Raw genomic sequence first — 20,288 nt, forward strand, 5'->3', positions numbered from 1 at the left:
GTTCTTGTTGAGAAACTAGTAGAACATTATGTCCAACCACTTTCATACTTTTCTGTCACGGTGACTAACATAGAATCAATTATAAAGGACAAAAGAGAAAAGATCCGAAAAGTACGCAGAAGTCATTCAAATAAATCGATCGAAATATTCGAGGCAAGACAGGAATGCAAGTATCCTCGTCTCTCGATTACAGGGAAGACACTTCTTCTCAGTATTGCGACTAACCGACCCTTAATGAACAACGCTACTTCACCTTGCAGTCTGAGTCGCCGCAGAATAAAGAGGAGCAGGAAGAAGGTGTTTAAAGAACAAATGATTTTCCAGCATAAGTGTTCGCTGTTCCTATGACTTTACAGTTCGCTAGTGAAATAACAGATTAATAATTTTGATAGTAGTATTCAGGAAGTGCTTGATTTCTTTTCAAAGATGGAGATGTTCCATGTGAAAAGATGACGAGAAACAAATTATATTTGCATTGGAGAAACTCGCCTGCCGTTAGTGTGTAAAAATACCTTACATGATAGATAATGACTATTACAAACAAGCAAAAGTTAACAGTTAACAGAACATAGGGAATGAATTATGAAGATATTGTTTTCTTCCATTCCAAGACATTTGAAAAGACTAGTCAACAAAGGAAGAATTATTTTCGTGGTCGATACTCTGGGTTCTAGCTTGGGTGTATCAACATTATCAAAATTTTTAGAAGAAAGCACGCAATAGCGTGACAGTGACACCTCAAAGAGACACGTTCACTTATATTTCCCTTTCGTACTAGAAGTATCAAATGATGGCACTTTGAAAGCTAATTTTGGGGAGAAATGGAAGCTAGAGCAAAGAAACAAGTTTGCTACGTTGCGTGACAAGTGTTTCCCACTTAACGTGTCGTTATATCTGAGGGTCGAAACAGAAAAGTAGCAAGAAGATAAGGGTTGTGGAATTGAAAGTGTACAGCAACAAGGTGAATAGAAAGATTGATTAGAAAGAAAAGCTGGGTGGTGCAAAGAGAAGAGATTTTGTTGGCCTTCTCTTCCTCCTAGCTGTCCTTTTATCCCTTTCGAGGGATTTTTGTCGCGGAGATCTTTAAGAAGGCTTAAGGTTACCCAGTAAGGAACGAGGATGTGCCGCGGTTGGGGCATCAGGAGACTCGGACCCTTTATCGGGAACACGAAGAAATGAAGATATCAGTGTCAGCTTATAGAGCTCAGGCCAGTGCTCACAAAAAGATCCTTTCCAACTATCAGCATCAGCTGAGTTACGGAGCCACCAATCAGGCATCCTCGGCCCGGACCTCCTCTGATCCCGCGGCGTTCCTTACTGGCCTCAACGTGAGTGTTCACCTTTTATCTCATTGGACCAGTCTTATTCATCCTTGCTAATTAAGCATTTGAAAATGTTCGATTAGATTTAAGGAAAAACAGCCAACATGAATTTATACTGTGTATAATCAAATTATTTTGATCAGATGAAAATATTACATATTCTGCGTTTTAGATGGAATTACAGTTCCAATCATAATAAAAATTACGCTTCCATTTTTATTTTACACATGTAAATTAATAATTTGACAATATTTGTATGTGTCTAAAGTACTTACTGTCCTATTTTATCAGTGTAGAGAGAGACATACATTTATGATAAATTGCATGTAGATATTATTTTGCGTTACTATTGTTCCTTGACAACAATGTGATTTGATATTGGTAATTTACTTTAGCATTATAGTTGCAAAGAGAAGCATGACTAAATATTAGGATAGTTATTTTAAAAAATTTGAAATTATAAATTTGATGCCTTCAAATCCTTCTTATGTATTATTATAAACATAGCAATATTTTTGTAATAAAGACAATTACTTTTACAATATATATTTAATTCGATTCTAATCTAAAAAACAAATATATGATAATTCGAAATGATCATAATAATTTGATCAGTCACTGTACCTTTTGCAGACTTTCTTGAAACTGCCATTAGTTTTTATTCAATTATCTTATATTTTTTGCCTCAGTGGTGTTAATCATCTATCGTCAATAAGTAAATAATTAGAAAGACAAAAGTTATGTTCATTTCTTGTTACAAATATGGGCATTTATAACAGTTAGCCTTTTCATTCATTTTTAATACAAATATAAAATAAGATAAAATGTCAATAGGTTGAATTAGGAGATACGTAATTCCTGGAATTTCGGCAGCGCGGATTCTTCATTCGTAGAATCATTATGCAGCGGATGTTGTCCTTGTAACGTTCCACTTCTTAGCGGTTCCACTCATTTACATTTTAACCGCACAATTTAAATTTCAAACGAATTTCCCAATTGAGCGCATGTATTCCGAATGCTTCAACGATTTCGTGTCAGCAAACGCGAGATTCGCCGATGACGCGTACCCGCATTGTTCGAATGAAATAAAACCATAGAAAGACGAGAATATCGTGTTGCAGTAATCGCGATAACTATTTGTTGCCTTTATCATTCCAATAAAACAATTTGCCATTATTCGCTCCAATTTCAGCAACTTCTAAGCTAAAAAGCTTGAAGGTGTGGCGTTCATTAGCATTTGTTGCGCGAATTTTTCAATGTGTACATACGAGTATCTAGGTTAATCTCTCACGGTCGCAGCGTGACTCCAAAGCACACATCCAGTTTTCGGATAACTTTGTCACTATTCCACGTACAATCGACTACACCTAACAAAAGTGTTGTAGAAAGTAACTAAATCAGGGATGAAATACCATTGAAAGCAACGATAACTAATTTCTTCTCTGTTGTGTATGGATGCAGCTCTGAGTGCGGCAACTAGGAACACGAGTGCGCAGTCATAGAAAATGTCGAATAAACGGCCAGTGGTTCGTATATCGGTCCCCGTAAGTGTTACTGTCACTTATTCTCGACTAGGAAAATGAAAAAAAAAAGAAATCCCCGTTTAGTCGTTCCCCTTCAGCATCCAACTGTGCTATGTGCATAAATGTCTGGTTATTTAGTTGTCCCCGTAATCTTGGAGTCCACGTCGCATCTTGAAGTGCGAATGATCCATTAGAAATGGTTTCGAATCTTTGTTTCACCTTTCACGAACTGACCCTAGCGTTTTCAGTTTCCCGTAGAATCGTTATATTTACTTTGAACTTAGGTTCAAGTTAAACTACCTTTCTTTCAGCTCTTCCCTATTTTATTTTTCCATTGGTTGCACCGTGCGATAGTGTATACGCCCTTTGAAACAAATATCACCTGTAGGAAATATTCTGTTCGACATTTTTAGAATGGCATTTGTTGTTTGTCATGAAAAGTTGGACACGTACTAATCGTATTTTGAGAAATAGTCGAATTCCACCGCGACGCTCGGATGCGCGAGGGCACTTGTCTGCCATCGAAGCGTCGCATCGATTTATCCCTTTCAGAGACAGATTCCAGACCCAAAGTATGTAGTAAGAATTCCGGTAAGTTTCGAAACAGAGTCGCGATATCGTCGCAAACTTTCGAGATCCTATTTCGCAAATGCGATTTTCAGTTCGTTTTAGAAAACACGGTGACGTTCCTCGCCCGATTCGAACCGAAAGAACCGTAGATTTTGATTAACGTGGGGAACACAGTTGTGACTGCCACCTGACAACCTCGTTTTTTATTCATTAGTATCTGGTGCCCTCGGTGATAACTTAAGACACGATATTTTACACCACAAGAGAAAAGTTCTTATCTAACGACTGCAATCTTTAAACTAGGGTAATCAAGAAGCATTCAGAACGGACAAAGCTAAATTGAAGAGCATGAAATATTCATTCTTAAAAAGATCAACTGAAAACTTCGACTCGGCAAGAAAAATATTTGAGAGCTAACACAGCCCTGTCTATTGAGCCTAAATAACAATGAGATAGATGAAGCAATCGTGATCAAATCAACTCGACCATAATTCAGTGTTCAAATTTACGAAGTTCGATGTTCATTAACATTGTTGGTCAACTTAATTTACTCTTGGTTTCGTGCTGACTGTCGCTTAACCTCCTTCTAATACGAACGTCTCAAATAAATAAGTACAAACAGGGGGATGGCGTGGTTCATTTACCGATTCCCAATTACTTCTAATTGCCTTCGAACATTCTCGTATTAAGTGTTCCCATGGGAAAAGTTTTGCCAGAAGGGCACTAGCGTTGCGTGACGTGCACGGTACTTCAATTATCCCTATACACTAGTACCACGTTGAACGAGCTCAACGTAACTTCGATTAGCGTGTTCACAATTTTGGTTCATGCTCCTCTGATGATCATGCGCTATGAAGGAATCGATAGTTTTTGACCTACGAATCTGATCGTAAATAATTTATTTTCGAAATACATTTTCTTCTCTTTATGAACCTATAGCTTTTTATCATAATTTCTGGAGACAATTTAAAGATTCTATCACTTTTGTCTTTGGCAAGGCAAAAAGAAGTTATCAAATATGCTTTTGCACTCCTTTGCAGTTTCTTGCATGCACCGATTAGTTGTAAACATCAATAGTAACAAGAAATGCACGTAAACAAATATAATATTCTCTCATTAGAAAGTTGTTGCTATCTTCTGCAGACTCTGGAGTTATTTGGAAGAAATGAATTTTGCTTTGCTTGGATTCCAAATTTGCCTGTGCAATTATTCAAAGATTAGAATAAACATCATTGAATGTATAAATATTAAACCGTTTTATCTAGTTTTTAAGAATTCTATTAAAAATGAAATTATAATTGGTTAGATTAAAGTACTACTTGCTAGACTCAATTTCCTCGATCTTTACATGAATACTTCATTTCTTCATCGACGAGCTTAATAAACCTCATATTCTGTGCATATTCAAGTAGGTGATATTACTACATTTCCTTTTGAACACATTGACCGTATTCCTTTCGACATGCGTGACTAATTGTAAGCTTGAAACACGTTCAGTTAAGTGCTACAACCTTTGGTAAACGACGTCTATGTATAGCAACGTCGCTTACTTCCTTAATTAATTCTCAAATTAATGTATGCTCGCTAAACGCTGCTTAATCTTACTAAAAGCACCGACCTTACGTATGGTTCGTCGTCCAGCATATTGATATTGTCAATTTGCTTTAATTAAAATAATTGACAAAATTTTTTTTAAGTACAGCAATTAGATTGTATAAAAACTTAATTTAAATACTGTTAAAACAGGTTTCTTCGTCGGTTTATTTATCGATCCTATTATCGTTTCGATTGCACCCTGATTTGTGGGGACACTTTTTATTCTCCACGTCCGTAAAGCATATATACAGTGTTTTCTTGCTTTAGGCTCACGGTTCACTGACAATAAGCTTATATATGAGAAGCATGTGTTTGAATTTAATTTCTGTGCTCTTATTTCACTTTTATTTTCTCAGAGACAGGGGCAAGTCCATGCAAATAATTCTAAAATGTCGTAAATATAGCAACCAGTTTAAACTGAGGATGTATTGTGTAGATGTATGTAGAATAAGGACTTACATTAGGAATTAATTACGTACATACTTCTACATGTCATATACACTTTCTTTTTCCAAAAAAACTTCCTTACTAATTGCTTTCCTTCTAATGAGGTGTACTAAGTTGCTGGTAATTGACCACGAACATGGTCATTCTGTGACCAATTAGTGAGGAAAGCTATATCTAGACCTGTTTCACGATTGATTAAGTTTTTTGGGTCGACGCGAAAAATCGTAGCGAAGATGACCTCTTTACCAACTTAGGAGACAGGGAAGTCAATTAACAAGAAATTATCCTACACGCATACTAACGCGAACACGAACTATTAAGCCTTCAGTTCCGAGAATGGTATTTGTATGCTGTTTTTAAAGAAGCCAATAGGTCTTAAGGGAGCTCGGTTACACTCCTCTCTTATTTTAAATTCTCCACATCGATAAACAGTTGCTCCCACGTTCTTTTAAAACAAACCCAGCCGTCTTATTTGCGAAACCATCACCTCGATACGCTCGGGCTATCGTGTGCTATATTATTCAATTATATTTGCATCGCACGCGAACGAAATATAAGCGGAACAATGTGAGCCAGAAGATATAATAATTTAATAGACAACCTAGCAAGGAATCACACTCGTGATCTGAATATCTCCCGTTGCTTTCTAATGACTATTTAATGTTATCCTGAATCTTTCTATCATTGAAGAAAGAGAACACCTTTATGCCATTTATTAGAGAAGTAATAATTAGGTATCGCCAAGTTAAAATTGTCCCATTTTATCTTATTATTACTGTTTAGAAAAATAACACCGTTTCATATATTTCACGTTTTAAATAATAGAACCAAATTACAGCTCAACAACCAAATTACGTTCCCAACTGTATCTTGTAGTTTCTCCCCCAGGATATCTACCGTAGGTCTGCAGAACTTGTTTCTCATAGCACTTTCCCCGGAATAAAAACAGAGTACATTAAGCAACACGTAAGCAGCGCGAATAACAACGTTAGGAACGTCTGTGTACGTATAGATTTAGGATTCTTAAATCACTTCTTCCACTCTTTATCAGTTTTGTATTAGTTATCCAAACTGTATACGAGTCGCCTAAAATTTTGATGAAGAACACATGATAAGCTTCTCGTACAGGAAAGTCTTTAGGTTGCAGCTGGCAACTGGAAGTGACACAATTCGTGGAGGTATCTGAATTAGATTATTATGCCAGGCACTCTGTCAGAACTCATGTAGAGCAGGGTTCGAGTTTTGGTCGTTTCGCTTCGAGAGACTCTCGCCGATATTTCAGTCAGTCGAGTAGTAGCCAAGTTTGCCAGCTATTTCATTATACTCTGCGCGAACATAACTGTTAGGAGTATGGACACGCGTGAATATGACGTTCTGTGTATTTTCGATTGATCTTTCATCAAGTCCAATACTCTGATACTCTACTTTGAAATATGTGGTCAACAGTTTGCAAAAGATTAACAGTCAAAAGAATGACGAGATTTAGGCAGATTTGAATGGCGATGTGCAATTACACCTCGTGGTACGTATTATGTCGTATCGTGTAACATGTCACGAACTAGTAGAACCTCTATCGACGATCCAATAATCTGATTTCGTGACTGTCAAACTCGGTGATCGAGTATACGTGTTGCGTATATGAATTTTCGTAGTGAGGCCGCAACTTGAGGATTATTGGATCGAACTTGATCAGCATTCACTGTTGTATCAATGACGACCTGCGTACCATTACGTAACTGGCAAGGATACACCGAATTGTGCTATAAAGTTTTGGTTTAATGCGAAACTGCATGCCTAACTTTTGTTCCGCCATAATGTAGAGTGTACGCAAGGATATCGTCACTCTTGGAAAATTTTACACTCGCTCGTATCGACACGTAGTTCTTACATAATTCTGGAAAATTTCGTTCCGTCTTGAATAGCTGCGAAGGAGTTGGCTTAGCATGTGTGTGCGTCTTTTGTGGTGCATTGGTATGTGCATAAACTGCAGGACGATCGTGTCCTGCGCGTACCGACGAGAAGAGGATGCCTAGAGTTGCTCCGAATACACGATGGAAACTTTCGCATACATCGATACTCTTCCTACGACCCTGCGAAATCTTTGATAGCTTTGTCACCTTGAGAAGCGTGAATGGTGAAACCTTCAAGAGTTCCGTAGTACATATTACAATCCTAAAAACAGGAGGACATGTAATCATCTAAAGTTGTCAGATGTTTGAAACGTTTGCTAGAAATGGGTCCCATCAAATCGCTTCACAATCTTCAGGACTCTCTACACCCACAAAGGATTGAACTTCTCTGGTGACCTCAGCCTTTTCAAACCTGAAATGCTCTTAACCTCACCGATCTTATCGACAAGTTCTACTATGTTCACAGTTCAACTTCATTAAAAGGATAAGATCAGAAGTCATCTGGCAACTATCATCGACAGTTTATTTCATGGACCCATTGGTCTGCTCTGACAACTGACAGATGGCTACTTATCTAAAAAATAGTTACAGTAATAGTAACTTTCTTTACCAAAATGTTTCATTAAATGAAAAAGAACTCAAGGTTCTATAGCACCTCCAGTTATACAATTTTACGTTATACCGTGTCTTGTGGGTAGAACCTTCAAAAAGAAAAAATTATCGGTCGATTAAGTTATGTATTGGTACTCGATGATCTTTCGGTTGGTTCGTAAGCACGCTTTAAATGGCTGCCGTTTCTCTGATTAAAGGACGTAGACAATGAGCTAAACGAAACGGAAAAGACAAGCGGTTCGGTCCGCGAGGAACGAGTAGGCGATCCAACGAATTCTCCGACATGGTCAGGACAGTCCTAAAAGGAAGGGGAAGTTGAAGGGGAAGGAAAACAACGGGGGCAGAGAGTTGTCTTGGAAGAAGAATCGCGAAGTCGCTCGAGCGACCAGCACGACGCTGCACATGGCAACTCCCAGGGAAGATCAATATCCCCACCAATCGTATTTCTCTCTTGACTACAGCACACTGTCTCTCCTCCTTGGTACCGCGATATGAGCGCCTTCTCTTCGCCTCGTTCCTCCTGCTCGCGTTTTTCTCAAGCTCGATTTTACGCGCGTCCTTTTGCCGCTCCGACGATTGAGTACTTTTTTCTTCATCTCCACAAACCGCTAACACGCTGTACCTAAGACGAGGATTTTCATTTTTAGTTTCCTTATCTATAACTAAATGTTTGACTTTTAAGTGCCGCAACTAAATATTCAGAGTAAAAGTACAAGTAATTCTATCGAAACTAAAACCTCCACGCTTCTTCTATTATCGTTTGTTTTCTTTAAAATAAAAGTAGGTCTGTAGCACGTACAGCCATCAGCTGATAGCTGGAACACAGAGCCCGAGCTTAAAAGGCTTTTAGTCCATTCTATTTCTTCAACTACCTTCTCCAAGATCATTTGTTTCTGAAATACTCTGTATATTAGCACAATTGTGGTACCAAACGTGACGATTTCGGAAGGATTCTTTCTTCCCTCTATATCGAAGCACGTAAACTTCTTCCCACTTTTCTTTTTTTCCGAAGCCGCAATCAAATTCTCTGCAACTCAGTTTAAGGGGACCAACTCCAAAAATCGTATTCTTTGGGGAATCCAATTTTCCGAGTAATCCTTCTCGAAGCTTCTAACAGTAATCCTCCGAGTCATTTTTTAAAGTGCTTCCACTGATAGCAACTGTTTTACATTGCCTTAGATTCGTTTCATCGTAAAAGAAACAGTTTCCTTCCATACGAACGTAAGAAGTTTCAATAATTATCCTCAACACTGATCTGGAAGAAGAGGGCTGCTCCGGTTCATTTCGCAGCCAGTTTCGCGTGATAATCAAGGATTCTCAACGATTAATTCACTCGTGGAACACTGGTGAAGGCAATACCCACGAGAATTAGGGTCTGGTGCATTTCATTAGCTTTTTTCGAATGAGCCAACAGCGAAAGCCAGTTGCTGTCAGCAACAAACTTGGTAAATACCGTCTTTATAGAGGAATGCTGTTCGTGCAAAAAGTGCGACGAAACTCTTGTTGGCAGACGACTCAAATCCACAACCACGCCCTCGGCTCAGCTAGCTCCGGTAAACACACGTATGATATAATAGCTGGAGCCATGTATTTCCACATCATTTATTTTCGCTATGAGAACGTAGCTGCGTAGCGCCGAGAGCTGGAGTTGGATAAGAAGGAAGGATTTCCGGCAGATTTGTGCAAGAACTGGAACGCGTATGCTGCCCCCCTTTTCCATGAATCTTCGCTTGTCGTCGAGGCGCGTTCGTTTCCACGCTGAGACGAATAGGCAGACAGTGTCGAGACAGTTCGAGACGTTAGCTATTTGTTCTACCTCGTTGAAAGCCGCGAACGCGTTTCTTCCGTCCAGAATTTACTTACCGTTATTCCTGCGCCAACCGCAGCCTGATCCTGAAGAGAATCCAAATACTTTCTGTAGATTCTCTGCGGGAATATTTGAAGGACGTATTCAAACGTGAGTTGACGTTTGACTAGGCTCTAAGACTAAAGGTTCATTCAGATTAGTCAAGTTACTTGAATTCAAGCGGCTTGGATGCAAGTCACTTCAGACTACTTGACCTGGACTATGAACGAAATATCCTTTCACTGATTCGTTCGTGGCTAATGGTTTGTTAAGGTTAGACGAGTTACTTGAATTCAAGTGACTTGATTACAGGTGGCTTGAGGCATTTTGACTAATATGAACGTGTTACTGTACTAAATTTAAAATATCCTTTCAAGCTTCAGGTGAAGTTGAGATCCTTTCAAATTCTCTTTGCTTTAAAATACACATTAATTTATATGTGTATTTTAAATACACATTTAAATACACACTTAAAATGTGTATTTATACTTAAAATGTTTAAAATAATTAAAATGTGTATTTTAAATACACATTTAAAATACACCTACATTTACACAAACTTGATAATAAGCTACCTAAATACAAGTAGCTTGATTTCAAGTGCTTGACTAATCTGAACAATCGTTAAGACTAGGTACACATTCAGTGCAGGGTGACCCAGTGCAGCGCAGTCTTTTTGTAAACACCGAAAAACAATTGCATGTCATTGACTCTGTTGCGTTTCTGACACGCTAAAGTGAGATGTCGTATTGTTTGTCGTTGTTTACAAAATGACTGCTCCGTGCTGCGTCACCCTCAGCTTTATGTACGCTTAGCATAAATACGAGCATGCAGTTTTGTAGTCTCACTCTGTACAATGAAAAACCCCGCCAGCGTGACTGTTAATGAAGAAACGTATGACGACACGTCGGGGCTGGTCAGACAGGGTATATGTACCGCCTATTACGTGAATGCTTTGCTGTTGGAATTGACGCGTCCACTGCCAAAAGCAATTTGCGAGATTAAAAGTACCAACTCTGTATTTGTCGATCAACTGGAAACGTTCGATGACGAACGTTTGACATGGTTTACGATTATTCAGGATTTTTATCACAGAGGCGGAAACGTTTTAACAGGATTTACATAGGTTTCTCAGAGTCTGTTACCTCACCAACCCTGTGCTACCTTAAAAGTCAGCGGACCAGAATTTATTTCGAGGGTACCTTGCGTCTGATTAGTCCCGTGTGAGCTGTAAACTCATTCAAGCAATGGTTCTTAATTTTGACTTGCAGTACACACAAAAAATTTTCCAAGACTTTTAGTATTGAGAAAATGCTTTAAAGAAGGTGTCCTAGAAGTGTAAATTTGTCTTCTTTTTGATATTTTATGAAATGGCTCGTATGAACACATGGAAGCCCAATTTTGTGAGTAATTTTGTATCTTTCTGCTTTATTTCGAATAAAAGTCACTAAAAGAGTGAATAGGAGCAAATTGTGGGGTTGCTCGGATCTGTCGATATTAAAGCAATTTTTAAATTCGTTCTGAAGGACTATCAAGCAAGAGGATTGAAACGAGGCTGGAATAATTGATGACTACGCGGAATTTCATTTTGTCCAGTTCTCGACTTCCTCCCCTTAACTGCTATCGACTCTTAATTCACCAGCTGATACTTTTGCAATATTTGTTACATGAACTTTGTTAGAAAGTAAGGAAATTCTATCAATAAGAACCATTTCTATAAAGTTTATTTTTCTTAAACAGGAAAAACTGTAGTAATTGAAAGAATTAGCATTCTGCATGTGTTCGGGTTAAATATCGAGCAACTGGCATCGAAAGATATGTCCATGAAATCGGATTATAATCGATTCGCGCATCAATTATTTAACTCCGACATTACATATTTATGGGTATTACACTAAATCCGATTTATGAATAATTAGTCGGTTTGACCCATGATATAAATGTAAATTCTCATAATCGCCTCAGTACATTTCTGTTAACGGAAATTCTGTCAATTGAAAAAATAAAAGCCGTATGTGGCTATCTTTCCATGTCATTATTCTGCTCGCCAACAAACGCATGTATAAAATAGGAACTTTTAAAATTTGTGACATTGTTTAAAATTCTATAGTAATTGATTTGAAATTTATAAAATGTAGTGACAGTTTTCAATAATTAATTTTTTCAAACGGGGACTATAACAAAAAATTGCATTTGAAATAAATCGATTGGCGGGCAGAAAGATTTACTTGGCAATTATGTCAGAGTTCAGTACTCGAAGATGTTGAAAATTACGGTGGAATGAGAAGAGGGAGGATGAGAGCGGCCGATTGCTCACGTATCGGTTTCATTAATCACCATAGACGTTTTAATTACAATGCCGTGTTCGTCTCGAGTGAGAAGTACGACGGTGGTCATTGAATGTAATTCAAGTGCAACTTCAATTGAAATGCGATTCAATTGTGCTCCCGTTGTCCATAGTCCAACATCCTGGAGCACTATAATTGAATCTTACTGATCGTTTGAATTTATTTCAACTATTCTTGCCTCTTCTGTTTTTAGCGTGTTGCTTAACTCGTGCAAACGTACGGTTTCTAAAAGTCGTTAATAGATTTTCCTATTGCAGTTAATGCTATACGTGGCCACTTTGAGAAATAGAATTCTAAGAAACTCATAAGGTAAATGTCCTAATAAATGAAAGACGTAAAGCCTAAAAATGCTCATCCCGACACTTTAATTGTACACCAATAGCTACATATACTATTTTTTGTTTTTAATTAGGTACATTAAAATTTAACCTTAAATTTAAACAGAATTAATATTAGTATTCAGGTACCCAGACATAATCGGCTACTGAGACATTTACCTTACACTTTATGAAATTAAAAACAATCTTGTTAGAATCCATAAACAGAAAAAATTAGAATCGCTTAATGTTATCGCCACGATTAGTGATAACGAAATTTTCGAGAGAGTTTTACTGTGGGTACACGCAGATCCAGTCTTTTGAAATTTTCCATCTAAAGGAGTGTCGCGTTAACGACAGTTACGCGGTGTTTAAGAGATTAAACAGGTGTATTTAAAATGGTTAGCAAATATATCGTTTAACCAAGTCTCTTTAACACGACAAAGTAGCAAAGAAAGCGCGGCACGTGCGACTTTTCTTTTTTCGTTGTGTTTCTCTCTCGTGCACTCGGCTACTTTAACGGATTACGTTGACAGAGTGCACCGGCTAACATCCGGTGCTTTTAATCTGATTAAAACAGCCTTGGTGCTCGGGTACCACTAGGCCTAATTAATTGACGCGGCATCGGTCAGAAATAATTGGAAACCTAGGCGTTAATTAATTAACGCCTGTATCGGTCAACGCGACAGAGACCATATCGTCGCGGACGACTTTAAAGGAAACGTTGCGTGAAGAATTATTGAAAAGCACAGTTGATTAAGCTCCACTATGTTCGACCGAATTTGCCAGCGCTATTCGAACATAAATCGTTTCCGCGTCAGTAGCCGCTTTTGCGTGAATTTTTCTGTCTCCTTTTCTTCTCATTCGTCGCCAACCTGCTGATTGAAATTGCTTGCGTTTTTGTGCAAAAATTTAATATTGCTTGCGAATGACACCAAAGAAAAACAGGCTACGTCAATTTCGGGAAACACTGACAATTTGCCCGCTTTTTATCGCTACTTTGTCTTCGACGCTTGAAATGTTTTTGCTAGACCGATTGTCAAGTTTGAAAAATTCTTCAAAAATTTCGAATTGTTGTTCAGTTCTCCCAGCACTTCGAATCTATTTCTTTCAAGCGATAAAGACACTTTTATCATCGCAGATAACGAAATTGGTTCAGTTCGCTTTCGTGGGTCGAATGGCCCTGTTAAAAATGCGAAAGGACCGAGGTATTCCCGCGTGGCTCTGGAGATATCAGCGCCAAGTGATCGGTCAAGGATGGACGCTGGGAGGGGTGGGCGAGATAAGGCTACTACACAGACCCGAAGTCACAACACAAAGGGCGAAAGTTTAGCAGCTAAACTGCAGCCACACGATTAGCCCTAGCCAAGCAGCTCCTTGGGCACGCGTACACACGGTTAAGTGGTTTCTATCTCATTAGGGTGTGAACCACCAGCAGCATGTCTCAAGTGCGGCCCCTGCATTCATAAGGAGCCATCCCTACTACCACCTACATGCTATTCCATGTCAGGTTAACGTAATAATACGAGCCGACAAAGATACGACAGGATAACGGCGACGTCGTTCCCTCGGTTCTTTCCCTCGATCAACGTTCCCTCGTACTTTTCGATGAACCTTCCTTCTGCTTGCCAGCAGTAGAGCCTTTGAAACAAAATGATCTTGGGCAATTCGTTAGCGACGGTGTAATAGGGTCTCCCTCCTAATGATCTTCACTCTACGCTTATCTGTGTTGTATAGAATCAACTTCTGATTATTAGGTCCAGTGGTATCGCTATTTCTTCTTCACTTTGGATATCTTAAAATTTCTTCATCTGATTCTCTTTAAGTTAAACTAGTTTATTAATTGTAAATGGTTTGAAACAATAAGTTTCTGTAACCAAAGATACTTTTAATATTTTGGTCTGTGTTCGGCTGTTCTTGGAGAGGTAGATGCAACATTTACTAACAATTTTAAAGCTGTATGAAATTACCGATGGATCGAAGTGCCTGCTGTGTATTCAGTAAATACGGAAATTCGTTTCACAGAAAATATAAGGGGTTCTCGTTTTCCATTTGCAGTGTGTGGTTTATGTGTATGATTACACACTATACTGTTGTAAACATTAATATGGGAAAATAATAATTAATTTATTAAGTAAACTACATGAAAACAAGTAAAATAATAATAATATTTATTGACAGTCTTTCTTCACACAAATACTTTTCCCTTCAATGTATATTTGCCTTCATCACTGCGATAGATATATTCAAAATGGCTCCATTAACTGCGGCAAGTTTGTGCACAGGGTCTTCCATTTAACTTAATCATCTTAAATACCTGGTTCGTCATTGATGATAGGAAAAAGTGTCAGAGGAGAACAATATTTAATTTGAAGAATTAAATCTTGTGATGTGCAAAAAATTTGATTAAATGTAATATTTTTAGAGACTCGATTTTATTTATCATTATAGCATGATAACTAAGGACAAGACCTTTCATAATATGACCGCCATGTGTCTTTTAAGACAGAATTGATAAAATTGAGTAATTGATGTATAAATAGTAAAATAACTAAAACAGTAAGATTAATGGAAGAAAAGCAGCTACTTGGGCTCTTTGGACTTTTATTTTAACAAAAACTCAAAATAATGTCCACCATCTTTAATATATTTCTATAAACATTTCATGAACGTCTTCCTTATCCTCTTTATAACTTGTTCACTGATATTAATATATGCAATTCTAATACGTTTTCTCATATCATCCGGTGTTATGGAAATGTCGTCATAAAGTATTGAATTATTCTTATCCACAGAGAATCAAACCTAGACGTTTAAGGTCTGACGAATGTGCACTCCATGAAATATCTGCACCATAACCGATCCAGTATAGCTTTGCGGAAATTGTTGGTCCGATACTCGACATATTATTCATGCCGAAATATGACGTTAGACAAATTTATTGCCTGTCATAATATTTGCTCCTTTAAATTAAATAATGTTAACCTCTGACATTTTTTCCTACAATAAAAAATAAGAAAGTCATTTAGGATACCCCATTTTAGGTGGAATACTTAATACCTATAAAAGCAAAGAAAATTCGTAATCAATAATAACTGCATCGAGGATCAAATATCATAAAGCTGATAAAGTACACACGTGTCCAGTTGGAGGAAAAGCTTATGATCAGAGATTGAATACGTAATAATGTCGCGTTTCTAATTTTCAGCCGTTCTAAAGAGGATGAAAATTAATAGTGACAAAATTGTGGTTGCGTTTCAGTTTTTTGTTTAAGATATTGATTATCATGCGTGTCATATATGGATGACAATTTTTACAGCATTGTGAATTACATTTCTTTTTCAAGTTGGAGATACTGCCAAAGTGATAGAATCTTTAGGGAATTTAGCATGGAAATCAAGGTGTCAATGATTTGGAAAAAAATGCTCCACAATTCGTTTATTAGACATCCACGTTCAGCGTGGTCACTAGTCACGTAATAATTGCTTTTGTCTATATGCACTAATACAATTGGTCATTCATTCGCTGACCCATTAAACGCAGGTCTATGATAAACGGGTTTCGAGTGTTTAAGCGCTTTTCAGCCAAATTTTTAAATAAAAATAACTGAGAAGTAGAACTGCGGCCATCATTTTTTGATCTTGTTATTATTTTATCCCACTAAAATTTACTTTAAAATCGTATATCTACAAGGTTGTCACCGAGGTGGTGTCATGTTAAACACTATACATATACCTAGAATTAGGGGTGAAAGAGTTTAATCATAGAGGCACGCAATTGATTAAACTCAACATTATTTTCTGATGTTATGAAGACAATCTGTTTGTAAAATTAGGACAAGTTAAATTCTTTGGAACATAAAATTTTGAGAAATGAAATAAGGTTTAATTGGGAAGTTGTCTGCTCATATCTTGTCTAGACTAAATTCTCAATAAGTTAAAGTCAATGTTTATAAGCTCAGATAATGGGGAATCGTTTTAACACATTAGACAGGAAGCAAAGTGTAAATTACTCGTTACACTGAACTATTCTAGCTGCCATAGTGGTAGACATGTTTATAGTGAAGGGTAACAGGCGCACTGTATGTGCAAAGATTATTTGACGTGTAAACCTTGTTTGCAGCCGATCTTTTGCCCTATATAAGCAGCTGCAGCGAAGTTACAGCAGAGTGTTAGTTGATTCCCTACTTTCTAATGATTGTCTTTGTGTTGGAATTTACCTTTTCGTCGAAGAAATAGCGCATCCACAACGTGCAAACAGTGGATATCAAACTCGAGAGCTACGTAAATTGTGTTGAAGTAAATGCTCTTAATAAATCTAAGAATTCGTTACAGATAGTTAGAAAGGTAACCAAATTTAGATGTGAATTGATGGATTTCAGGGACCAACTAGGAAATGCGGTTCTTCAGATGTTTCGGCTCTGTAAGTATTAGTTTTGTTGAAAAATGACCGCACAACAATTGGTGTTTTGTAAATGCACAGAATTCATTTGTAAATATATACTTCTTGGTGTGTATACCTATCACTGGAATTTGTCAAATAGTACAGTTTTACGTTGTTGAAATGAAGTATGAAGAAAATTGTTTCTTGTTAATAAACAACTTGAAAAGTTCACTGCAAAGCAAGGAATTTTATCTCAGCTAGTTTCTTTAAGAGAGATTGTTGACATTTCCTGTTTCCCCAGCGAGGAAATATTTCTTTAACCTACCTGTATGACTTTCGTTTCTTCGAATACTATTTTCTCGCGTGTAGTCTTTTGGTGCTTCGCCAATGTAGATAGCCCAGATTGAAGAAGAAAGTCTTCCTGACTTATTTATGGTACAGTGATTTAATAATTGATCGGCTATTCAGTTAAAGCGTTTTATCTATAGCACAGGCAAAAAGGCAGAAGGACAAGATAAATAAAGAATGATGTAGCTTCGGTACATAGTATTTTACAGTGTCATTCGATTAACTGCTCGTGATTTTGGCCCGGATATGCACACGGGATTCAAATGAATCGAATGCGAACGTGTGTACCATGATAGGATAATCGCAAATTAATTCCGCAATAGCAGGAGATGAAGCCCGGTTTGTCGACGCTCGTCGAGACCTGGCTAAGCTGATATCCATTTAATTAGGAAGCTCAGAGTGCGCGGTAGAATGTCATTATCGCTTCAACCGTGGCGCTGCCACCCAACTTACGATTACAGGAACCGCGCCATTGTAATATTTGTTCGCGTGAATCAAACGTAAATTCGCCGATAAGCCTGTGTGTTCTGTGATGTCGTGGATATAAGCTTTCTTTAAAACCTAGAGGGTTTCCACTATCTCCTCCTCGATTCGTTTGAACAAGTTTCAAGGAACAGAAGCAAGTATCTTAGTTCTATCAATTGCAATATTCTAGTTAATAAAATTAGGATTAGATATATAGTATTGTCTTCAGAGCAGTCCAGTTGGATACCTCTAATCTTAGACTATGTATACTTATAGACACGGCGTCAGGTAATTTCCCTGAAACAAAGATAAAATATCTACGTGACGTCGCGTAGCACGTTTGCACCATTTTTAATAATTTATAATGTAAGTTAATGCCGTGTAAAATATTTTTCTTCGATCTTCGTTAAAGGCTTAGACTATATATTCTACTAACCATGGCCTGTGTATAGTGCGTGTATAGGAAATTCAAGAATTGAGTGAGGTAAAGATAACGTGGAAAGTATGACGTCACATGTGTGCAAGCTAGAAGTTTAGGCCTAATAATTTATTCAATATAATTTCCAATGATATATATGTGGGATTTAAAACAAAATAACCTAAGGCAGATATTTTTATTTTCGAAATGTTGTGGTTTAAACCTTTCAACTTCAATACTGTCTTGTGTCTTCTTGTGTCTTCTTGTGTCTTCTTGTGTCTTCTTGAACCCTTACTTTTAGATGAAACAACTTTTTTGATTTTAACACTATTGAGACTTAATATTGTTCTTTGACATAAGTTGCACTTTACTTACATATAGTTTCTTTAACTTTGAAGTTGTAGAAACGCTCTTTTCTATGTACTCTTATAGTGTGTTTAAACCAAGCAAGCAAATGCTCGTTCTACCCCCACTTTAGCAAAATTCAAATGACACAAGTATTTTTTCATTCAGATGTCTATTTTATTCATTCATAATAATTGAATTTTTCTGACGGTGAGAGCAGAACGAGGATTCACTCGCTTGATTTAAACGCAGTATTATAACAATCATACACAAAACATTCTCACCCTTCAGTCTACATGTTTTAGTCGCCATTGCAATGGCAAAACTTTACGAAACCACATAGCATTAAATCTTTCTCTTAAAGATGCAACTAAGGGGCACAACCCCTCCCCTCCTCTCCCTTTGTACAATTTTCCTTTCACATTTTTCTGCCTCTGTATTTTCCTAGATCCACGAATAGGTAGCACCCTTGTCGTAATATGTGCACGTGAAACAATACATAACACGTGTGTAAGTAAATTCCACGTGGAATGCAGAATTCGAAGCGGTTTCGCATCGCGCAATCCCTGTTTCACGAAATGTCCCTCGAATATGGGTCGCGACATGGGTGCAGGCAGCAAGTTGTGGCGCGTGCGAACACTCCACAAAAGGTTCGCCCGCATGGGGATGACGCCAACGGCGACTGCGACGCCGTCGTTCGGGGGTATCGGTTGTCTCACTGGGAACTGGCAAATTCATTCGTGATTTAGCGCGGCTCGCGTTTATTGTCTTCGACGTTATTGTACGCGTTATTGTCTTTCCCCCCTGTGTTGTTTCAACTGGTATCGAATGTACAGGGGCGCGTAGGCGTGCAGGATTCGCGCGCGACCCCATCGCCGATCGACACAACGACTACTCATATAATAAAGTTCCTGCTACTATGGAAACAGCGCTTAATATGGCTACAACGCAACGAGATGGAAGTGGCTTCGACACGGCTTACCCTGCTGGATATTTCTTCCGCTTCGAGCAGGGAACTGTTCTCTGGCCTACACGTAGAAATTCGAGCAAGCTGTGATCCGTCATTGTTGAGGGATATGCGTGCCTTGCATGGGAAATTATGTCTTGTCTTAAAGTATGGATTGGAAACAGAGATAGGCAGCTTTAAATGACTGTAATTGAAATACGTGTGAAATTTTGTTGGTACTTTTTAAGAGAGTAGAAGACAAATATGATCATACATTACTTAACGTTGTATCTAAGGTGGCTTATAATATTAAATATTATTGAGATACTTATAATATAGCGTTAATAGATCCTTATTATGCTGAAAAACCAAAGAAGTAGGATGACGTATACAATTTAGTTGTAAAAGGAATGGACTTTTTCAAATTCATCTCATCTCAAAATTCGTTTCATTTTTAAATACAATTCAGATAAATTCATTAATCTACTTTGAAATAATAGTTGCCTAAATATATTTTTTATACTGTAGTAGTTGCTATGTGTTCGGTATTACGTTGTTACAAATTTTCATTGTCAGTTGACACGATTCTGTCGAAGTCTACAGAAGTTAAGCTATAGTTATCCGTAATTTGTACACACACTGAAAATAATAGTCTAGATTCCATAATTAACGTAACAAGGTCGAAACAATAGCCAATATAATAGGATGCTTTTGTTTTCATTTATATGCAAATATGGATAATATGAAGACTAAGAGTATTAGGTATAAGAATCGCGTGAAGGATTCTAGAATTAAATACTGAGAATACTAAAAGCAGGAGTATTCTCCATATAATTAGATACAAAAAATAAAATAGAAGCACGTTTGGTACCCAGTACTGAAATGATTATGA

At 37.6% G+C, this 20,288-nt stretch overlaps 1 protein-coding gene and 1 long non-coding RNA gene across 3 annotated transcripts in view; both read left to right on the plus strand.

Moving 5' to 3' along the window:
- The first annotated feature begins 603 nt into the window (after positions 1-603).
- LOC143185331 (uncharacterized) overlaps positions 604-20,288 on the plus strand; it is a 73,605-nt gene continuing 53,920 nt past the window's right edge. Inside the window, exon 1 of one of the 2 annotated variants that reach the window (XM_076388277.1) lies at positions 604-1,328. In XM_076388277.1, the coding sequence (XP_076244392.1) occupies positions 1,176-1,328 (153 nt within the window). In that variant the 5' untranslated portion in view covers positions 604-1,175. The remainder of the gene's footprint in view (positions 1,329-20,288) is intronic. The other variant, XM_076388278.1, reaches the window with a different exon arrangement.
- On the plus strand, positions 2,860-19,774 carry LOC143185333 (uncharacterized). The gene is made up of 3 exons (XR_013002894.1): positions 2,860-2,866; positions 16,873-16,913; positions 19,287-19,774. It is a non-coding gene; the product is annotated as an uncharacterized LOC143185333 (long non-coding RNA).

This window comes from Calliopsis andreniformis, chromosome 10 (assembly GCF_051401765.1).
Source record: "Calliopsis andreniformis isolate RMS-2024a chromosome 10, iyCalAndr_principal, whole genome shotgun sequence".
NCBI lineage: Eukaryota > Metazoa > Arthropoda > Insecta > Hymenoptera > Andrenidae > Calliopsis > Calliopsis andreniformis.